Source organism: Prionailurus viverrinus, chromosome E1, assembly GCF_022837055.1.
Source record: "Prionailurus viverrinus isolate Anna chromosome E1, UM_Priviv_1.0, whole genome shotgun sequence".
NCBI lineage: Eukaryota > Metazoa > Chordata > Mammalia > Carnivora > Felidae > Prionailurus > Prionailurus viverrinus.
Window position 1 is genome coordinate 48,254,591 of NC_062574.1, and position 20,096 is coordinate 48,274,686.

Consider the following 20,096-nt stretch of genomic DNA (forward strand, 5'->3'; position numbering starts at 1 on the left):
CCTCCCTTCCAATCTAAACTGTTCTCTAGCATCAGCTATGGTTTCAAGTAGCTGCCTCACTCATGAAAGCCCAGTCTCTGTTCTTTTAACCCTGTCTGAATTTCTAAAGTAGAATTTTGATTCCAGTGTTGGTTCATCCCTCTCGTTAAATGTGCTGATAGGATCTACCTTCCAAAACCACAGAGCCAGAGGCCCGCTCCTGGCTGTTGGTGGATCGGCCAGTGGCGATCAGTGCCATGTCGGGAAGGCTCTTGCCAGCCGGCCCTGGGGAGACTGCCCCCCCACCGCCCCCGGCGTTGCCCGATACAGCAGATGAGACTGCCAGGTTATTAGGCATCAGGCCAGTAAACCCAAGGCTGAAGGGCTATGCGGTGATCACCAGCTGAGTTGAGACCTTACCTTCCGTAGAAGCCCATGTAATTGGTAAAGCCAAGATGTGAAGCTGAGGGCTCATTACCTGATGTGCTAGTGGCAAGGCAGTGATCGCTCTCCAGTGGGACTTCCCTTGGGCAGGCAAGCCTTCTGTGTGGTGGGCCCCTGTCAATACCAGGACATGCCCATGGTTCTTGGATTCTCTGATCTGCATGCCAAGCCCTCCACGGTGTCCTGCCCCGGTCCCCCCGACAGACAAAAAAGACAGAAGTGGTCATCTATCATTTATGCAATTAACCAGTTTCAGAATACATTCTGCCTCTTGCGTTCTGATTGCATCGCGGGGCAGAAGGAAGTTGGTTGCGTCCTCAGGTGGTGTAGGTGTCTTGGAGTCCAACTGCTTTGGAGTCGGCTGGACACGCTGGTGGGAGGGTGCGGCTGGGGGGAGCGTGTGCGCGCCTGGCTGCTGCTGGTCGGCCAGCATCTTCAAGTCGCCCAGTGCCAGCTGCTGGCTGGCTTTGAAGATCCTTCGCTCCTGAGTATGCTTGCCCTTTGCTGGGGAGGGTCACAGTCCCCTCTTGTGTTACCTTTCGTTGTAAAATGCCCAGCAGAGCGGTCTTCCCTTCACCAGGGTCGGAATGTGGGGCTCAGACCCAGGAGGGGGAGGGAGTCTTCTTGGAGGAACCAAGAACAAGTGTCCCGCAGTGAACACGCTTCAGTGACAGTCCCGAATCCACTTCTCCATGCCCTCTAGAGACGAAGGGGTGGGCGGAGGGGAGCTGGAGCCCTTCTCAGACTGAAAAGATAAGGCAGCTCTGGCCACGTGGGGAGTCAGGGCCACAGGGCCACAGCTGCGGGAACAGAGGGCTTGGGTACTTGAGGGTCAGCGCTGGTACAGTCGGAGGATGCCGGCCTTGTGCAGGTCCTTCCACAAGGTGGCTTCCAGGGACAGGTCGTGGTTGACGTAGAAGATCAGTGGCTTCTTTATTCGCTCAAAATAGTGGTCAGAAAATTTCCAGTAGTTGCTGGTGATGAATCCATAGGCACTAACCTAGACAAGGATGGCCCCTGAGTTAGCGTTCACTGAGCTAGGTGCAGACAAACCTGTGAAGTGATAAGATTCCAGAAAAGCACAGAAAAGCACAGCACACACCCCCCCCGACCCCCCTTCTTAGATGCCACGCTGAAGACACAGGTAAACAGCAGTTCGAGCTCACGCCAGCGTCAGGCACTTGGGCTCTTGGACGTGTCTCCTCAGCCCCACAATAATCTTAGGTACTATCTTCATTTCACAAATGAGCGGGGAGCGCCTGGGTGGCTCAGTCGGTTAGGCGTCCCGACTCTTGATTTCTGCTCAGGTCGTGATCTCGCTGTCAGATCGGGCCCTGTGTCAGGCTCCGCACCGACAGCACCAAGCCTGGTGGTTGGGACTCTCCCTCTCTCTCTGCTCCTCCCCTCCCTCTCAAAATAATAAACTTCAACAAACAGGGAAGCGAACAGGTCTTCAGTTCAGGTCAACAAGCCACTGAGTGGCCAGGCTGGGTTTGAAACCCTGGTCCATGATGTCTGGGCAAAGCCATCATCTCCGTGGTGAAGCCCAAGACGGAGGCAAAAGCCCATCACTACTCCTGTCCCAGTCTGATGGGAACGTAGTCAAGAGACAGCTGCTGTACAACAGGGAAGAGGTGTGGGGCACCGAAGAGAGGGGACTCCGGTTCCCGTGCTGGCGTTAAGTGTGGGTGACTGCAGACTGTTTCCCGGCTGCCTCCACGTGGCTCCTGTGGGCAACACTGCACTGGGGACATCTGCAGTGATTTCAAAGGTTGCGTGCGGAAGGCCGACTCTGCTGTCAGCTCAGTTCTAGAATGTACTCATGAAAGGATGCGTCCCTGCCACTTCCGTGGAGAAGATTTTGGTTCCGCAAGAACAATCTGGTAACGCGCGCCTTGGGTGTCATAGGGAACGGCAGCCGGGGAAGAGAGGGTGAAGCCCAAAAGTGCTGGGACAGGTGGCTGCCGGGGGAAGGCAAGGCTGCCCCCACCCCGCAAGCTGTTCTGGAAAGGACCCTCGAACAGCCGATGTGGAGGTAGCTCGGCCGTCCCCCTCCCTCCCGCCCCTTCCAGAGACCAGCTTGCCCTTGAACCTGGGGAATCCCTTCCCCACAAGATACAGGCGGAGTCCCAGGCTTAGGTCCCACCCACACTTGTCCTCTGCTCCTGTTACCTGGTCACAGGTGTGCAAAGCTGTCAGCAGCATGAGGGCCCCAGTGCTCGGCATATATAGGTCTCCAAAATTTGTGTTCATCAACTTTGATTTCAGAAACCTGGAGGCCAAAAGAGCCATCAAAACGAGAGAGAGAGGATTAGGTCTCGCTCACTTGATGGTTGTGCCCTTTGGCTTCCCGGCTGCCGAGTCACACGGGCTGGAAAGCCGGTGAGGACGTCCTGGCCCTTGTAGTGCAATCCGTTCCCCGTTTAGGAAAACCCCAAATGAACCAGATGCAAAAGTCTGGTTCACCGGGGGCGGGGGGGGGGGGGGTGAGAAAGGAACAGGCCGGTGCGGAAGCACCACAGGGACCATCCTTCCCGCTCTGGAAGCCTGAACCCAGCCTAAGTCCCCTCTCCTCTCTGCAGCACCCTGCCTTCCCCGGGGGGGCTAGGGAGCCACAGCGGGTCGGGCACAAGTGGCCTGTTTAGTCAGCCTGAGCCCTACCCCCAGGCTTCCCCACATTCCGCCAAGCCGGAACCCCTTATGTGGGACATGAGGGACAGGGCACCCACGTCCGGGGACAGGAGTCACCAGTGAGATGGCGCATGAACCCGCCCCCGGGGGAGGGGGGGGCACACACTCGCAGAGTCCGGAAGTGAGGCCTGACCTCAGCCTTGGATTCACATCTGAACTCTGCCAGACCAGCCACGTAGCCTCTCTGAGCTGGTTTCTTCCTCTGTGGAGTGGGGCTCTCGCCACCGCCTCCAGGTGGCCTCCCCAGACCCACCCACCGTCCTTCACCCGCTCTCTGTGGCGCCAGCCTGGGGGCTACAGCAGGCCTCTCGACCACGGCCCTACTGACGTTTAGGGCCAAGTCGTTTGTTGCAGGGACGCCCTGCGCATCGTATGATGCTCAACGGCGTCCCTGGTCTCTACTGGCTAGCGGCCCGTACCTAGTGACAACCAGAATGTCTCCAGAGAGGGGGGCAAGTGACTGCCCCCCCCCCCCCACCATGAGAAACCACAGGCAGGGGGAGAGGGACTGAGGGAGGGAAGGAGATCAGGCCACTGCTGCCCCCCAGGCTGATCCCCACGGTCGCCTCGGGCTGGGCCTCGTCCAGGTTAGCTCTCCGGGGAGATTACAGGGAGCGGGCCATACAGGGCCTGCAGCAATCGGGGGGCGGGCGTGCAGGGGGGCTGGAAGGGGAGCCGTTCTTCGTGCGCCCGCACCCCCGCCCTCCACACACACACACACACACACCTACCTCTCCCTCAGGTAGCCGATGAAGTGTGGATGTAGCAGCTTGAATTTCCCGGCAGAGGCTTCTGGTCCGAAATAGGTCTGAGGCCTAGGACCGGTGAAAGAAGTGGGCGGAGCGGCCCGAGCCGTCGTAGGGCAAGTGGGGGAGCAGGCGGAGGGGGGAGGCGCTGGGCCCGCGGCGGTGCCCGCGGTACGGGCGGGGCTGGGTGTAGTAGCGGGAGAAGGGCGTGTAGAAGGTGGCCGGCAGCACGGTGGGCACCACGTGTGGCTTCCCGCTCACCAGGACCTCGGTGGGCGGGGAGTAGGAGAGCGAGGAGGGGGGCGTGAACAGGGCCGGCGGGGTCGGGTAGGAGCAGCTGACCCGGGGGTGGTGGGGAGGAGGGGGCAGCAGGGGGAAGTAGAGGGACTCGGGCACCTGAGGGCGCTCGCAGCCGCGGGGCGGGCAGGGGAAGCACTGGTTCTGGGGCAGGGGCACGGTGGGGGGCTGGAAGAAGGGGGGCTCCTTCAGGAAGCGGGGCACGTAGGGGGCGATGTCGGAGGGGATGCCCCGCACCGGCCCGATGTAGGAGGCCGAGGTGGCCGGGCTGTGGGAGGGGGACCTGGCCACAGGCACGGGAGGGGTCTGGGAAGAGTTTCGAGAGACGGACTTCAGGCCGGACTGGGAAGGAGACTTGGAGGTGGGCGGAGTGGGGGTCTGGGAAGCCCCTCGGGGCACATGTTGGGCGTGAGGGCTGGGGGTCAGGGAGGAAGCCCGGGAAGAGGGCTGGGAGGCAGCTGGAGTGGGAGGGTGAGAGGGGGGGCGGGAGGACGACCCCCGGGTGGGGGACGGAGACGGGGCGGAGCCGCCGGAGCTGGAGTAGGCCTGCTGGTTGGTGGGGGTGACATGGTTGGACCGGGACTGGGAGGGGGACTGGGTAGGGGACGGACTGGGGGTGTGGGAGGGGGAGCTCATTGGTGTTGGGGAGGCTCGTGACCACCCGACCGATATCCCTGAGCCGGCCCCCCCAAGAGCCCGGTCCCGCCCGTGTCACAAAGCCCACTCGTGACCGGGTGCCGCATCATGAGCGATTGTTGGGTGGCACCCGGGCGGGGGCGGGGCCTTTGGGGGCTTAACCCCTAAGGACCTCAGAAGCTGCTCTTTTGGGGGTGGGTGACGTGTTGGGGGTAGGAGGGCTGGACTTGGCGGCTGCAGAGATGGCATGGGTTTCTAAGGACTTGACTCTGGGACAAGGAATTGTCCCCGCGCCACAGGGAGAAGGTTCAGCTGAGGCCGGGACATGGTTCAAAAGAGCTGGACACAGGCCTGCTGCCCAGGAAGGTCGGGGAGAAAAGACAGAGCGTCCTTTGTTCTCTGCAGGACACTGGACCCATGTCACCTGCTCTCCCGTTTCACGGGCACAGCGCTAGGAGGCTGCCCACCAGGGCAAGTGGCGTGGACACCATCCCCCCGCCCTCAGTTTCCAGACACAGTGTGCTCGGCAGGACAGCAGAGCCAGGAGAGGACGGGCCCAGTCAGTGCCGCGGGCTGGGGGGGCTGCGTGGGTGATGGGGACAGCAGCCCGAAGCTGAGCAGCCAGGGTGGCCCTTCAGGCGGGTTCCTGGGGACCAGCAGGGTCACCTGGGCTTTTCCATGGGGAGGACAAAAGAGCCTAATGGCCCAACACCCTCTTGGATTCTTGGGGACTTCCTTGCTGCCCTCACCCACTCTCCCTACCTGACAGTGGGCCCAGGGAGCAAGCAGGGGGATGATCCCAGCACTACCACACCCTGCACTCATTTGGCGGCTCACCTGTCCCCTTTGTCAGGGCCCTCAGGGACAGGCACACCCAGAATGGCCGATCTCAGCATCACATAGTCACGGATGTCAGAGGGGATGAAGATATAGCGCAGGTCCTGTTGGGGCAACAGAGACACTGAGCCAGCCCCCCTCGCCACTCCCCACCCCTGCCCGAACAAGACCACATCCTGCTCAGATTGGACAGCCCTCTACCCGTCCTGATGGGAGAATTTCTCTTCTCTGCCTGTAATCCCCCCTCTCAACCTCGTGACTAATGAATAGAAAGCAGCAGAAGCAATGCTGGGGGGTGATCTTGGAGACTAGGCCATAAAAGGTCCCTGGGACCACTCTGGGTGAAGTTAGCTGCCATGACCTGAGAACACTCTAGGAGCCTAGAGAGGGGCCGTCTCGATTCCAGCCTCAATTTTTTTTTTTACAGTTTATTTATCTTCAGAGAGGGAGAGAGAATCCCAAGCGGGCTCTGCGCTGTCAGCTCAGAACCCAACGCGGGACTCGAACCCATGAACCGTGAGATCATGACCTGCGCCGAAGTCAGACGCTTAACCAACTGAGCCACCCAGGGTGTCCCGACTGACTGATCCCGGCAAACACCTGAGATCCTGAGCCAAAACCAGTCTACTAGGCTGTTCCCGAATTCCTGACCCACTGAAACTATAAGACAATAAATGTTTGCTGTTTAAAGCTACTAAGTCTGGGGTAATTTGTCAACACAGGGATGAATCATTCCTACAGGTGGTGTGGCCACATCACAAAGCTGCTTCATTTCATTTTACCATGAGTGAAGAGAGGTCCTGCTGTGGCTAGGAGACTCCTGAATTTCCTGCTCCGAGGAGGAAGCTTCTAGAAACTCAACCTTATCCTGGGATCTCCCCTCTTTAGGTGTCACCCTGCCGGCTCTTGAGGGAGGGGCAGTGTTCCCGAAAATGGGCGTGGCTGAGGAGCTGGAGGCAGTGAGCGGTCTCAAGTTCTGGCTCCCCGCCCCCCCTTGCTGGGCACGCTGCTCACTGCTGGAGCCCTTTGAACCCAGCCTCCCTCACAGAAGGACATTCTGGAGGGCAGCTCTTCGAAGCCTGGCCCTGCTGCCACCTTGCTGAATGAAGGGCACCCGGCCTCAGTCTCCTCACCAGGAAAATGGGACTGACGGGCCCACGTATGGTGCCTGGCACCCCACAAGCTTTCAGTAAACACTAGCCATTCGTGCTCTACTCCAGAGGAGTCCTGTGCTGCCTGAAACTATGGGTGTCCCTGTCCAGATCCCCCTCCTCACTGGCCCCGACACGTGCACCCAGGATCCTGGTGCAACCTCTCCATCTCCTGGGCTGGGGCCATGGTTTGCCCCACGGAGGGGCTCTGGGAACAGTGGCGCTGACTGTCCATGGCCTCGCACGCCCGTCAGAAGCCTCACCTGGCCTTGTGGCACAGACGTGAAGCCGAGGTTCCCGTAGGAGATGAGGGAGTTCTTCATTGTGTTCACAGTGAAACCATAGAAGGAGGTCTTGGTGCCCACATCCTTCTCGAAGCCTTTGATCACAGCGCCATTGAGTCTGGTCCAAACAGAGGCCCGTCAGCCTCCTCATGGTCACACGATGCCGTGTTCGTACTTGGATCTGCTGCGTCTGTCCCCAGGTCTCTGTGCAGACCATGCCCTCCGCCCAGGGCGCCACCAGTGGGGGTCGCCAGCCCCATACCCACCCCTCCAGACCTCAAGGGATGCCTGTGAAATCGGCACATCTGGCCGTGGCAGCTCCCTCCCCCCTGGCGTGCGGCACCCACACTCCATCTTCAGAGTCTGTCTGCGTATCTGCCTTTGTCCGGGCCCGCTTGTCTCGCTGCCGTCCGAGGCCGGGGCTGCCCCGGGGCTGGCCCTCTTTCTAGCTCCTCTCCCACCGCCCCCCTGGCTCCCGGCCCGCACACCTGAAGACGTAGTCGTGGGCATCGATGTTCAGACCCTGGCGGGAACCATTCAGAATGCCTCCATTCCCCACCACTGCACAGCGAACGCAGTTTGGAAGCGGCTTCCCGGAGGCGGCAAACAGCTTGGAGCTCTCGGAGTCATTCAGGAGGCTCAGGGTGGAGTTGATGGCTGTGGGTGCCAGACAAGGTGGGGCGCTCAGAGGAGGGATGTCATGTTGGAGCCTCCCCAAGAATGCTCCTGGCACCCCATCTGCCAGAGGTCTGACACCAGGGCACAAAGGGTGGAGGGGGGGTGCAGGGAGGGCAAAAGGTCAGTGGGACCGTGGGCTGAACTGGGCGCGGGGTGGGGAGAGGATCTGGCTGTACCCTTAAGTCATCTCAAGACCTTGAACTAGTTCTCTCAAGACTGTATGGCACAATAAAATAATCTGAGGCACACAGGGGTGGGGTGCAGATTGAACGGGGAGGGGGGGCCTCTGGGCAGTTTCCCACAGCAGGAACCGTCGGCAGGCTGAGGTCCCAGAGCCCGTTCTCGGCCACCGTGGACCTTGGTGCCAGCGCCAGAAGGGGAGAGCTGGCTGGCAGGTGCAGCCAAGCCCCTCTCCCTGACCCCGTGGTGCTTGCAGGGGGTGGCAGATATGGGGGGAGTCATACAACGGGGTGGGGGGGGTGAGCCCTGAGACCTTCCTGGGAAGAAAGGGGCACGGGGTAGGGTGGGGGGGTTGCTATGAGGTCAGGGTCTGCCCCAGAGGAAGGGGTTCACTGGGGCCAGAGGGCTGGGGAGAAGCAGCGGCTGCCGGTTACCTTGGAAGGAGAGCCCCTGCCAGCCATAGGGGGCTTTGTACTGGCTCAGGCTGTCCCAGAGCTCCTGAGCGAAGAGGCCCCCCGAGAGCAGCACTGGAGTGGAGAGATTGAACAGGGCCCGGAAGTGGGGGTGCTTCTGGATGGCCAGAGAGAGCGGGTGTCGGCAGCGCGGGCTCTGTGGGGCGGGAGGGAAGAGTGCTGAGCTCCATTAGCTGGGGGCGGGCGCCTTCCCAGGAGCCTGCAGAGCCCGCAGGAAGGTTGGGAGGGAAGAGCCGTCCTTCCCCTCCAGCCCTGGTTCACCCCCAGACCCGCCAGCTGAGCTGACCTGTGTGGCACAGCGGTGTGGCGAGGGCCAGAGAGCTTTCTGGATCTACCCTGCCCGGCCCTTTCTCTCCTGGATGCCACGTCTCCAGGGCCTGATGGCTCTGGCGTCCTACCCCTTCACTTCACACTTAGAGAAACTTTGGGGCGTTTCCCCACAAAATGGGTTAAGACCCGTCTGCCCTTGAGCGGAAGAGTGCCAGCCTGGGCCTTGGAATCCAGCAGCCTGGACCCAAATCCTAGCTCTGGCAGTCCTCACTGTAAGATTCGTGGGCAACGGGCTGCCGGGATGGTTACCATCATTTCCTTCCAGGTGGTACCTGAACAGTGCCCCCCCCACCCCCAATTCTGTCTGCCTAGAATCTTAGAACGTGACCTTATTTGGGAATAGGGTCTTTGCAGATGTGGTTAATCAGGGTGACGTCATATTGGCTCAGGGTGGGCCCTAATCCAATGACTGGTGTCCTTACATAGCCGTGTGAAAACAGACACAGAGACTGGAGTGATGTGACCACAGGCCACAGAAACCGGAAGAGGCAAGGAAGGATTCTTCCCTAGAACTTTCAGGAAGGTGGCTCTGCCGACCCCTTGATTTCGGACTTTCGGGGTTCAGAACTGTGAGAGAATCAATTTCTCTTGTTTTAGCCCCCCACCCCCCGCCCCTACCTCCGGTTTGTGCCCATTTCTTTCAGAAGCCCTAGGATAGTTAGGCAGTGCCTCGGCACACAGGGACCTCGAGGGAGGGTAAAGTACTCAACAGGTTCCAACCCCATCTGCCTGCAACCCCCCGTGTCAGAATCCTGCACAGCCTGGGCCTGGGTGGGGCTACCCTTCCCACCGAAGGGGGCTCTTTGTTAGGTTGCTGGTTTGATGCTGAGTGCAGGGAAGAGCTGTACGGTCGGTCGCTTCTGCTATAAGGTGCCCTATGGACGGCAAAAACCTACCACGCTGTGCAAAACTGTGCAATCGAAACCCCAGGACTTTTGGGAAAGTGGGATTAGTGGTGCAGCACTCAAAAGCTTTGTGATGCTTTGTGATGCATAAAACACAAGGGGGTGGGGCCTAACAGACGGAAGCACAGTTTCACGCGTCCAGCGGTTAAAATCTACTACTTCTATTAAACGTGTGACCTAACGTTTGCTCATGTTAAGCGGGCATCAGAAGGGTGGCAGCCTGTTACCGTGAAGTAGTGGGAAGAGAGTTATAACACACTCAACGAGGTGCCTATCTGGAGGGGCGCATGTGTGTGTATTTTGCGGATTCCTCCGTGGCTCCCTGTGGTGGCATGTGGTTTTCTGCATTTAACCTCAGCACTCCCAAGGACAAATCACCCCGAAGCAAACACAAAATTTGTGTTAATGCTCAAACTGTTTCCTAAGATAACCAACCTTCCTGGAACAAATTCACGTTTTCAAACCAAGCATTGTAGCCGGACTGACTGTACTGATTTCACTACTATTCAGCTTCTCTTTGGGCTGTGTTCCAGGGCCTTCTTTAAGAGATGCCAGGAGAAAACTCTTCAGGTCTTTATATCAGGAAGGGCTGTGCTTCACTTGGGAAGTGGGCTTGCTATTATCTCATGGATGGACACAATGGCAAATTTCCTTCTTCACTGTGGCCGCCAGGAAGCTCAGAGCTAGATACATGGCCCGTCCCTTACACCTTGTGGCACATTTTTCCTGCACTTATCTACATGACGTTGTCTTATTCTCCTACCTTTATTTTTCCTGTGGCCATTTCTTCATTTTATTCTATTTATAGGTTTGTCTTGTTATGTGTATCCAAAAGTCACCCCGAATCCTTTTTTAAAACAGGCGGGGATATGACAATGAGCATCAAGCAGCTCAAGGTGGAAAGAACGTTGGGAAACTTAAAGATGAACCATAAGCACCCAGAAGATGCTTGGGGTTTGTCTTCAGCCCGCAGGCCAAGTGTCTACCCCTGCCTCTGTCCTTAAGATGGGGATGGGGACACCCCCCCCCCCGCCGCCACCTGCCCAGGGCTACCTGCTTTGTGCCTGAACAGCTCAGCTGTTCACTATGTTTGACATGAGAAATTTCTTTCCCTGAGGCCTTGGCTAACAAGTCCGAGTTCGGGCTCTAGGACATTGAAAACACCTCTTAAACCCGAATCGATCCAGAACAACAGTCATGGTCCTGCTGGGCCACAGCACACAGAGCGGGGCAAGGCTGTATTCCTCAGCGGCTCAGAGGACACGCTCTGGGGTCAAAGCAGAGGCTCAAATTCCAGTACCGCCTATTCTCCCAGGGGGACCCTGAGCAAGGTACCTGACCTCTCGGGGCCTCGTGCGTTCGCCCGTAAGAGCTACGTGACAGAGTTGCCGTGCAGCTTAAGTGAGAGAATGTGGGTGAAGTGCTGCAGCCCACAGTTAACGCTGACCATTCCTTATGGAGCCGGGCCTAGAAGCTTCTCGAACCCCGCCCTGGGCAAGCTTGGAGCATCTTCCCAGGGTTTGCTTGTTTACTCCAGGTCGAGGAGTTTAAATGTGACTTTTATAGTAAAAAAGACATTTTGAGGGGCACCTGTCTGGCTCAGTTGGTAGAGCCTGCGACTCTGGACCTTGGGGTTGTGAGTTCGAGCCCCACATGGGGTGCAGAGATTACTTAAAAATAAAATCTTAAAAAAAAAAAGACATTAAGAGTAGGATGTCAAATTCACAGGCCTTTTTAAAGATAAATCACGTTGGGAATGCAAGCTGGTGCAGCCACTCTGGAAAACAGTATGGAGGTTCCTCAAAAAACTAAAAACAGAACTACCCTACGACCCAGCAATTGCACCACTAGGCATTTATCCACGGGATACAGGTGTGCTGTTTCGAAGGGACACATGCACCCCCATGTTTATAGCAGCACCATCAACAATAGCCAAAGTATGGAAAGAGCCCAAATGTCCATCAATGGATGAATGGATAAAGATGTGATGTGTGTATATATATATATATATATATATATATATATATATATGCACAACAGAGTATTACTTGGCCATCAAAAAGAATGAAATCTTGCCATCTGCAACTACGCGGATGGAACTGGAGGCTATTATGCTAAGTGAAATTAGAGAAAGACAAATATCATATGACTTCACTCATATGAGGACTTTAAGAGACAAAACTGGGGTGCCTGGGTGGCTCAGTCGGTTGAGCATCCGACTTCGGCTCAGGTCATGATCTCACGGTTCGTGGGTTCAAGCTCTGCATTGGGCTCTGTGCTGACAGCTCAGAGCCTGGAGCCTGCTTCGGATTCTGGGTTCCCTCTCTCTCTCTGCTTCTCCCCTGCTCATGCTCTCTCAATAATAAAAACATTTAAAAATTAAAAAAAAATTAAGAGACAAATCAGGTGAACATAAGGTAAGGGAAACAAAAGGAATATAAAAACAGGGAGGGGGACCAAACAGAAGAGACTCATAAATATGGAGAACAAACTGAGGGTTGCTGGAGGGGTTGTGGGAGGGGAGATGGGCTAAATGGGTAAGGGGCACTAAGGAATCTACTCTGGAAATCATTGTTGCACTATAGGCTCACTAATTGGGATGTAAATTTTAAAAAATCAAAAATAAAATTGGGGTGCCTGGGTGGCTCAGTCGGTTGAGCGTCCAACTTCGGATCAGGTCAGGATCTCACGGCTCGTGAGTTCGAGCCCCGCGTCAGGCTCTGTGCTGACAGCTCAGAGCCTGGAGCCTGTTTGGTATTCTGTGTCTCCCTCTCTCTCTGCCCCTAACCCACTTCCATTCTGTCTCTGTCTCTCTCAAAAATAAATAAACATTAAAAAAATAAATAAATAAAAATAAAAATAAATTTAAAAAATAATAAAATAAAGATAAATCACATGATTTCCCCAAAACTTTTCGCCTGGCTGCACCCCTTCTCTGCTGCTGTGGTACAGGGAACCCTCGTGGTCAGGTCTGGCTGCTCGCTCAGCTCGAAGGTTCACGGTTTGGCTGTTCCAGAGTGCTCTCCCCCAGCAGCCTTCCGAGAATGTTCTCGTTTGCTTTTCTTTTTCACCTCCTCCCTGCTAACTCGAGGATGCTCAAAACTGGCAGAATAGCTGACCTAAGTTTTACCTTTCTCGTCCCGGCGTTTGACACCTCGCGTCCAAAGAATGTTCCAGACCATGTGGCGTTCCTGGGGGAGAAGCAGAAGTAAATCAGGGTTGGACTCAGCTCCAGAGGCTGACAAGGTCTGTCAGGGTCAAAGGTGCCACTCCTTTGATCCTCCTAGGCTCTGATTTTTGCCCATCTCGCTCTCTCTGGAAACAAAATTATTGTCACATGATCATGTTTGGCTCAGCTCTATAAACCCCAGAAATGAAGAAATCCCACGGCAAGCGGCAGAAATACGGCAGAAATACCGAACAGTGAGATGGTGGGTAAAGCACGAAAATAGGAAAGCTTGCCGGCCCCCGCCCGCCGTCAGACGGACCTCCCCGCCAAGGCCCCGGAGGCAGGGGTTACATGGTCCCCCTTCACCTTGGGGTGGGTTGTCCTGCCGCCGGGCTCCTGCCCTACGGCTCCCGATGGCAGGCATGGGGTCTGAAGCCTCATGCCCTAGGTTTGTATCCCACGATCTAAGGAAGTTACCTAATTTCTCCGAACTCTCTGCATCTGTACGGCACATATAATCATAGTGATGTGACTAACAATCATATCCCATATCCAATCGTTGGCAGGATTCGGACAGAGAATCTGTAGTATCTCATACAAAAAGCGTCCTCTGAGTATTAGCTAAAGGAAGAAGGAGTGGTAACCTCTGTGACAGTGTCCCTCGGGGAGGGAGGGCAGGAGCTGAAGCTACTGCCCCATCCCTACTCCCACCTCCCAGGCGACCCCAGCATCAGGGAAGAGAGCAGACAGAAGGAATAGGGGCCTCTGCCTATGCAAATGGGTGTCGGGCTTTCCCCAGACTCCTGCCTCCTCCCCAACCCACGGAGGAGCAGGTGGGGAGGATTTTGGCCGGCAGTTTGCAAGGAAACAAAAGGCCTTTTGTTACTTGCTTCTAAGGTGCCTCCCCAGCTGAGCCGCCTGGGAGCTTGTGACCTGCCTCACTTCAGGTTTCCACAGACCCAGGAGGGCCAGGCCAGAAAGAGCAGGCATGATCCCTTCCCCCATGCTTCTCTCTCCCCCTCTGATGGCCACCTGCCCCCACACCCCAACCTGTAGTTCCTGTCCTCAGCAGGACAGGACCCTCTTTGAAGAAGGACCGGGGACACAGTACCCAGCCCTCAGGGGCAGTGAGACCCCCCCCCCCGGGGGAGTCCCCTATTCTGTTTTGCTTCTCTGAACACCCCAAACTCAGGGAGGCCTGCTCATCTCTAGAGCACCCCTCCTCCCCCCCCCCCCCCCCCCCCCAGTACTCAGTGATTTCTCCCAGCCCCTCCTTCTTAGGAATCCAAGGGCTTCTAGATACCTGTCTGGAGGGCCTGGGAGGAGTGAGGGAGGGGGTCAGCCCACATATGCCCCTCCCGGATGTTTTCCTGACCTGATGAGAAATAACGACCTTGTACAGTGGTCCTTCCCTATCCCGGGGGATGTATTTCCAAGACCCCCAGCAGATGCTTGAGACCATGGCAAGTACCGAACTCCATACAGACTGTGTGCATATGGATCTGTACGCACTGTGGTTTTTCCTCCACATCCATGTATGTATGATAAAGTTTAATTTATAAGTTGGGCACAGTAAGAGATTCACAGCAGTAATTAATAAAATAGAACAGGGGCGCCTGGGTGGCCCAGTCGGTTAAGAGGCTGACTTCGGCTCAGGTCATGATCTCATGGTTTGTGCGCTGGAGCTCTGCATCGGGCTGTGTGCTGACAGCTCGGAGCCTGCTTGGGATTCTGTCTCCCTCACTCTCTCTCTCTGCCCCTCCCCCGCCCCCATGCTCTTTGGCTCTCCCTTTCCCTCTCTCAAAAATAAATCCATAAACTTAAAAAAACAAAACGCCCAAATGATGCAGGTAACTGGAAGTCTCTGTTCTCACCATCGGCCCCGCCCCCCATAACACAGTTTTGTTTTGTTTTGTTTTTTAAGTAAGTCTAGATATCCTGACGCCCGGAAACTGCTGACCCAGATTCCTCCGCCAAGGGTAAATTCCCGGGTTGCAATGAGAGCCCGGCCTCAGATTCAGTAAGACGGGGTCCCAGCACCCTTCCCTACAGGGCTCTCTGGCCAGGCCACCTGCTTTCCCACCCCAGCTGGGGAGCTCACGCAGCCCGCCCCCGCCTTCCCGGTACCATCCGGCTTCCCACCCAGCCTCTCCTGGCACTAAACATCCATCTCCTGTAGCGAGGCCCTGCCCCCGCCCCCCCCCCCCCCCCCCCCCCGGCCTGGGGCGTAAAGACCTTTAAAAACTTTGTTGAGACATAATGGATGTTGGACAACCTCATATTTAAAGTTTATTAGACAACTTTCAAAGGGTGCTTAAACGTGTTTCAAAACATCTTTCACATAAAATTCACAAAGGATTCTCTCCTTCAGCGCCTGGCCTTATGCAATTTCGGGCTCCCGGGAGATTAAGTAACTTCAGGTCACCCTTTGTTCTAAAGGGACGGGGCTCCTAATGGGTTGCACGTGTTTTCTATTGTTTCGCAACTTCAGCTGCCTTTTGACCTTGTTTTCCCGAGACCAGATACCGACTTTGCTTTCATCCCATTATGCCCGGAGCGAGGTTTGGTGAGGAAAGCGCAGGTGGTAAAAACGCGCTCTGGAAGGGAAAGCCTGGGCGCAGAGGCCGGTCGGCGAGACTGGGGGGGGGGGGGGGGGGGGGGAGGCTTGCGGCCCGCCTAATCCGGACACGGGGCACAGCTCGATCCGCCTCCCAGACGTAAAACCAAGTCCTTTTGAGGCTTCTTCAGTAACTGGCACTATCACCTACCTACCCAACACAGGCTCGAAGGGTTACCCTCGCGGGGCGTGAGTGCAAGGAAGGTGTGCCGGGCGAGCGCGAGGGAGTGGAGCCAGGAGAAGGCTCAAGGAGAGGAACTTGGATGCAGCCCACAAGCTGCCCGTGTTCCCGGGGGAGTCCGCCGCTTCGCGGGATCGCGCCCAGACGGCGCCTATCAAAAGTAGTAACAGAGCAAACGGCGCGCGGGGGACAGAAGGCAGCCCGGCGCGGGGAGGGCGGGGACGGAGCGAGCGGGAAAGGCGACCCGCCACAGGCGAGCTGAGGATCCCGGCGAAGTTGGAACCGCGACTTGGGTCCCTTCCCCCAAAGCAGAGTCGGAGAAGTGGGCCGTTAGCGAGGGAGAGTTCCCGACAAAAACGGGGCTGTTTTTATCTGACTCCAAATCTGGACAATAGAAAGTGTTTCTAATCAGGGAATCCGGAGGGAACTAACCCACAAGGCTTTCGGGAGCCAGTGGCCGGTGCTCAAGGTGCGAGGTCCTTCTCGGACCCCGACAGCGGAGGTTGGGCGCCCGGGTGGAGGCTCCGGGGACAAAGGGCTCCCGACCCCGGGGAGGCCAACGCGGCGCGCGAACTGATGGGGCCCGGGCTGGGCGCCCCGCGCGTCCCCCCTGCGCCTTTCCGGTCGGACCGCGCCGTAGCCCCTACCTGGCTCCAGACCGGGGCCCCGGGTAGGGCCCCACCGCCGAGGAGTACAGAGCGAGGAGGATCCCCGAGCAGGCAGCCGTGAGCAGGAGCAGCAGCCAGCAGAGCGGGCCGCGCGGGGGCCCCATGCAGCCCTCACCCGCGGGCGCCCCGTCCGCCGGCGCCCCGTCCGCCGCCGTCCCGGGCGGTGGGGAGAGGCCCGGGAGGGCCGGGCGGGACTCCGGGAGGCGGCCGCCCAGCCCCACCAGCCCTGCCCCCCTCCTGCCCCCGCGGCGCCTCCCCGCCGCGCCCCTCCTGCCCCGGCGCGCCGCACCCTCGGGGGCGGGCGTGTTGCCCCCCCGGCGCTCGGAGCTTGCCCGCGCCCCTCCGGCGCTGCCGTCTGTCCCGAAGCGGGCACCCGGGCGAGCCGGGGTTTGAGCCGGGAAGCCTCCCGCCGCGGTCAAGGGCAGGCGCGCGCGGTCCGGGGAGCCCGCGAGGGGGGCGGGCCGCGGGGAGACGCCGCCACCTGCCGGGTGGGCCGCGCACTGCGCACTCTCTGCCCCTCCCCGCCCCCCGCGGTTTCCGGATACCAGACGCCGGGGAGACGGCGGCCGGGAGGCTCACCTCGGAAGGGCCCTCCTGAGCTGTCGGTCAGGCCCTGGCACCTCGGGTCCTTCCAGAAGTGCGGACACAATGGTGTGTGTGTGGGGGGGGGGAGGCGGTTTGCCAGGACGGAGGAGCAGACCTTGTGTTGGATGGAGGTGAAGGGGGCCAGGTGGGTAGGGCGTCTGATGGGAGTGGGGGCGGGGGTAGTTGAGACGTTTCTTCCCCTCATTTGGTGACCGTCCGGGGCAGCCAGGGTCGTCAATCGCATAGCGTTCTTTTTCCAAACCCAGGCCAGCCTGGAGCTCTCGGGCGGCAGAGGGACCACCTGAAAGGTGTGACAAGGAGTCACCAGGGAGGGCGTCACCTACAAGGGCGGGGCAGCCCTGGCCCGTAGGTGGGGGGGGTATACTCTCCAGCAGGCAGCGTCCAGGGCCTTAGCCCGCCCCCCCTCCCCCCAGACTGTGAGGTCCTCTGGCCCCCCCGCTGTGAAGAGCTTCAGGGATGAGAGGGACCCTCTCTCTCCCAGGGACGATCCGCCCTCCCCTTTTCTTCCCACGTGGGAGCAAATCTGGTGTAGCAACAGGTGTGCACTACAAGGCTTCCCGAGAAGCTTCCCGGGGCCTGCGCCTGTGGACAGGAATGGGTCATTCGGGCTCTGATCTCTCACCTCCTCTGTGGGCCACGCCAGGGTCACCGGAGGGCACTCGCAAAGCGGAGGTTCTTGCCTGTGTTCCAAGACTGCCTGCGAGCGAGCTGCACCTCGCTACCGCCTTGACCGGGCGCTACATGGAATCAATCGAGGGTTTCAGGGCTTTCATTTCGGTCTTTGTGGTTTTTGGCCATCAGAATCCCTGTGGATGTTACTTCTCTTCCCGCGGTGGTTAAGGAGACCTCAGGCCCTCTCTCTGAGCCCACCAAGCACGCACTCACCCTTGCTTTCAGTAAATGCCTCTCCTCCTTTACGGCCAGAAAGGGAATCACTATTAATTTCTTTTTTTAATTTTTTTTTTAATTTTTGGTCGTTTCGAATTTATTGAGTGTGTTGTGGCCTAATGTGTTCTGTGTGCCCTTGAAAAGAGTGTGAATTCCAGGGTTTTGGATGGAATGATATATACAGATGGATAGATACAGATAGATACAGGTATATAGGCATAGATACCGATATCTGTTAGGTCTATCTCATTTAAAGTGTCATTCAGGGGCGCCTGGGTGGCGCAGTCGGTTAAGCGTCCGACTTCAGCCAGGTCACAATCTCGCGGTCTGTGAGTTCGAGCCCCGCGTCGGGCTCTGGGCTGATGGCTCAGAGCCTGGAGCCTGTTTCCGATTCTGTGTCTCCCTCTCTCTCTGCCCCTCACCTGTTCATGCTCTGTCTCTCTCTGTCCCAAAAATAAATAAATGTTGAAAAAAAAATTAAAAAAATAAAAATAAAAAAATAAAGTGTCATTCAAAGCCAACTGTTTTCCCAACCTTCCATCTTCAAGCCCACAAACTTGGTCCTCACCGCAGCCCAGGTTCCACCTGCCTGGACTCCAGCCTTAAGGGGTGGGGGAGGAGTGCTCTCTTCCTGTGTGGGAGCTGGCCCCGCACCATCCGTGTCAACAGTACAGCCTACCTCCTACACCTGTCTTTTAAAAGTTTCTTTATTTTGAGAGAGAGGGAGAGAGTGTGAGCGGGGGAGGGACAGAGAGAGAATCCCGAGCGAGCTCTGCACGGTCAGCCTGGAGCCCGACGTGGGGCTTGATCCCGAACTGTGAGATCATGACCTGAGCTGAAATCATGAGTCAGACGCTTCACCGACTGAGCCACCCAGGCGCCCCCACCCCTCACATCAGAAAAGCCTGGACTTTTCTGTCCAGGCAGGAAAGATTATGACCCTTGCACAATCTGAGCCGCTACACGTTTAGCTCCAGCTGGGGTGTCTACACCAGCCGCTCTCCGCTCCTCGGTTACCTCCAGCTGCCTCCCGGCTCCCTGCTGGGTAGGGGAGGCCCATGTCATCTCCGTGTCTCCCTGCCATCTGGTTACCCTCTGAAACTGTCCCCTCTGAGGCCAGCACAGCCCTTCATCGTTCCCGGTGGAGCAGACCCTTTGCATCCTAACCCTGCTACATCTGCCTCTGAATTTGACCCGTGTCCTCATGGTTACTTTTCCGCCTTGGTGAAATCCAACATCTGGCCCCCCTCACAAGGCACTTCCTGCTGCGGTCTGTTTCCAGAGTGAAAGCAGAGTCATGCTTTCCTGCTTCTTTGCTTGTCTCATATGTCTTTGTTGAAAACAGAACATTTAAGACAATATATTGTTAGCAGGGCGCCTGGGTGGCTCAGTCGGTTGAGCGTCTGACTCCGGCTCGGGTCATGATCTCACGGTTCGTGGGTTCGCGCCCCGCGTCGGGCTCTGGGCTGACAGCTCGGAGCCTGGAGCCTGCTTCGGACTCTGTGTCCCCCTCTCTCTTGGCCTCTCCCCCGTGTTCACGCTGTCTCTCTCTCTCTCTTTCAAAAATAAACATTAAAAAATTTTTCTTAAATGTACTGTGGCAACTCTGGGTACTGGACCCCCATTCTCCATCCCAGGTTTGTTATTTGCTTGCTTAGTGACTGGTTGGCTTATTTTAGGGAAGCCTCCCCCCACTCCCACCCCCAATTCCCCCAAAGTGTTAAGCCTTTGATGTTTCCCCGTAGGGAGGTGTGATTTGGGGCATGTCACCCTGGGTTGGCGGTGGTTTGGGCTGCACTCTACACCTCTTTCCCTGACCAAACCCCATCTGATTGCTCTAGGGTTTACAACAATGCCCTGGGGCAGAAATTGCTCTACAGACCCCTCACTCCTCTGAGGTTAGTGTTCCTACTGAGGAGGGCTCCTGCCACCTGTCCCCTTCCCTGGTTCTCTCCTGCAAACTAGCTGGCTTACTCTTGAACCTACAGCTTCATGAAACCTACCAATCTTCTCCCAGTTGCCTTAGGCTTGAACTTCTCCACCCTCTGTTGCAAATAAAGCCAATTCCTGTGGGAAGAGATTAGGACCTGTATGGTTGAGAGGTTGTGTGTGTGTGTGTGTGTGTGTGTGTGTGTGTGTGTGTGTGTGTGTTTTGTTTTGTTTTTTTATTGTTTTAGTAAGCTCCGTGCCCAGCATCAAGCCCAATGCAGGCTTCAACTCATGACGCTGAGATCACGACCTGAACTGAGATCAAGGGTCGGACGCTTAACCGACTGAGCCACCCGAGCACCCCAGGACCTATGCAGTTTATAACCTGCTTCCGTCTCTGGCCAAAT

The 20,096-nt window shown here is 57.3% G+C and overlaps 2 protein-coding genes across 4 annotated transcripts; both read right to left on the reverse strand.

Annotated features, from left to right (window-relative positions):
- Positions 1 to 643: 643 nt before the first annotated feature.
- On the reverse strand, positions 644 to 16,489 carry ST6GALNAC2 (ST6 N-acetylgalactosaminide alpha-2,6-sialyltransferase 2). Of its 3 annotated transcripts, none has more exons than XM_047833264.1 (10): positions 16,246 to 16,484; positions 12,762 to 12,822; positions 8,581 to 8,595; positions 8,358 to 8,544; positions 7,554 to 7,722; positions 7,045 to 7,183; positions 5,631 to 5,734; positions 3,846 to 3,929; positions 2,596 to 2,695; positions 644 to 1,423 (listed from the first exon to the last, which is right to left on the reverse strand). In XM_047833264.1, exons 1-10 carry the CDS (start codon positions 16,368 to 16,370, stop codon positions 1,256 to 1,258), a joined length of 1,152 nt encoding a protein of 383 aa, XP_047689220.1. In that variant the 5' UTR covers positions 16,371 to 16,484; the 3' UTR covers positions 644 to 1,255. The 3 variants fall into 3 exon arrangements, with proteins under 3 accessions (XP_047689220.1, XP_047689221.1, XP_047689222.1); XM_047833266.1 differs by having other exon boundaries at positions 1,360 to 1,476; positions 8,358 to 8,546; positions 8,583 to 8,595; positions 16,246 to 16,489; XM_047833265.1 differs by lacking the exon at positions 8,581 to 8,595 and having other exon boundaries at positions 8,358 to 8,532; positions 16,246 to 16,483.
- On the reverse strand, positions 3,922 to 4,841 carry LOC125151801 (vegetative cell wall protein gp1). The gene has a single exon (XM_047833267.1). The coding sequence runs from the start codon at positions 4,791 to 4,793 to the stop codon at positions 3,930 to 3,932; it is 864 nt and encodes a 287-aa protein (XP_047689223.1). The 5' UTR covers positions 4,794 to 4,841; the 3' UTR covers positions 3,922 to 3,929.
- Positions 16,490 to 20,096: the final 3,607 nt, after the last annotated feature.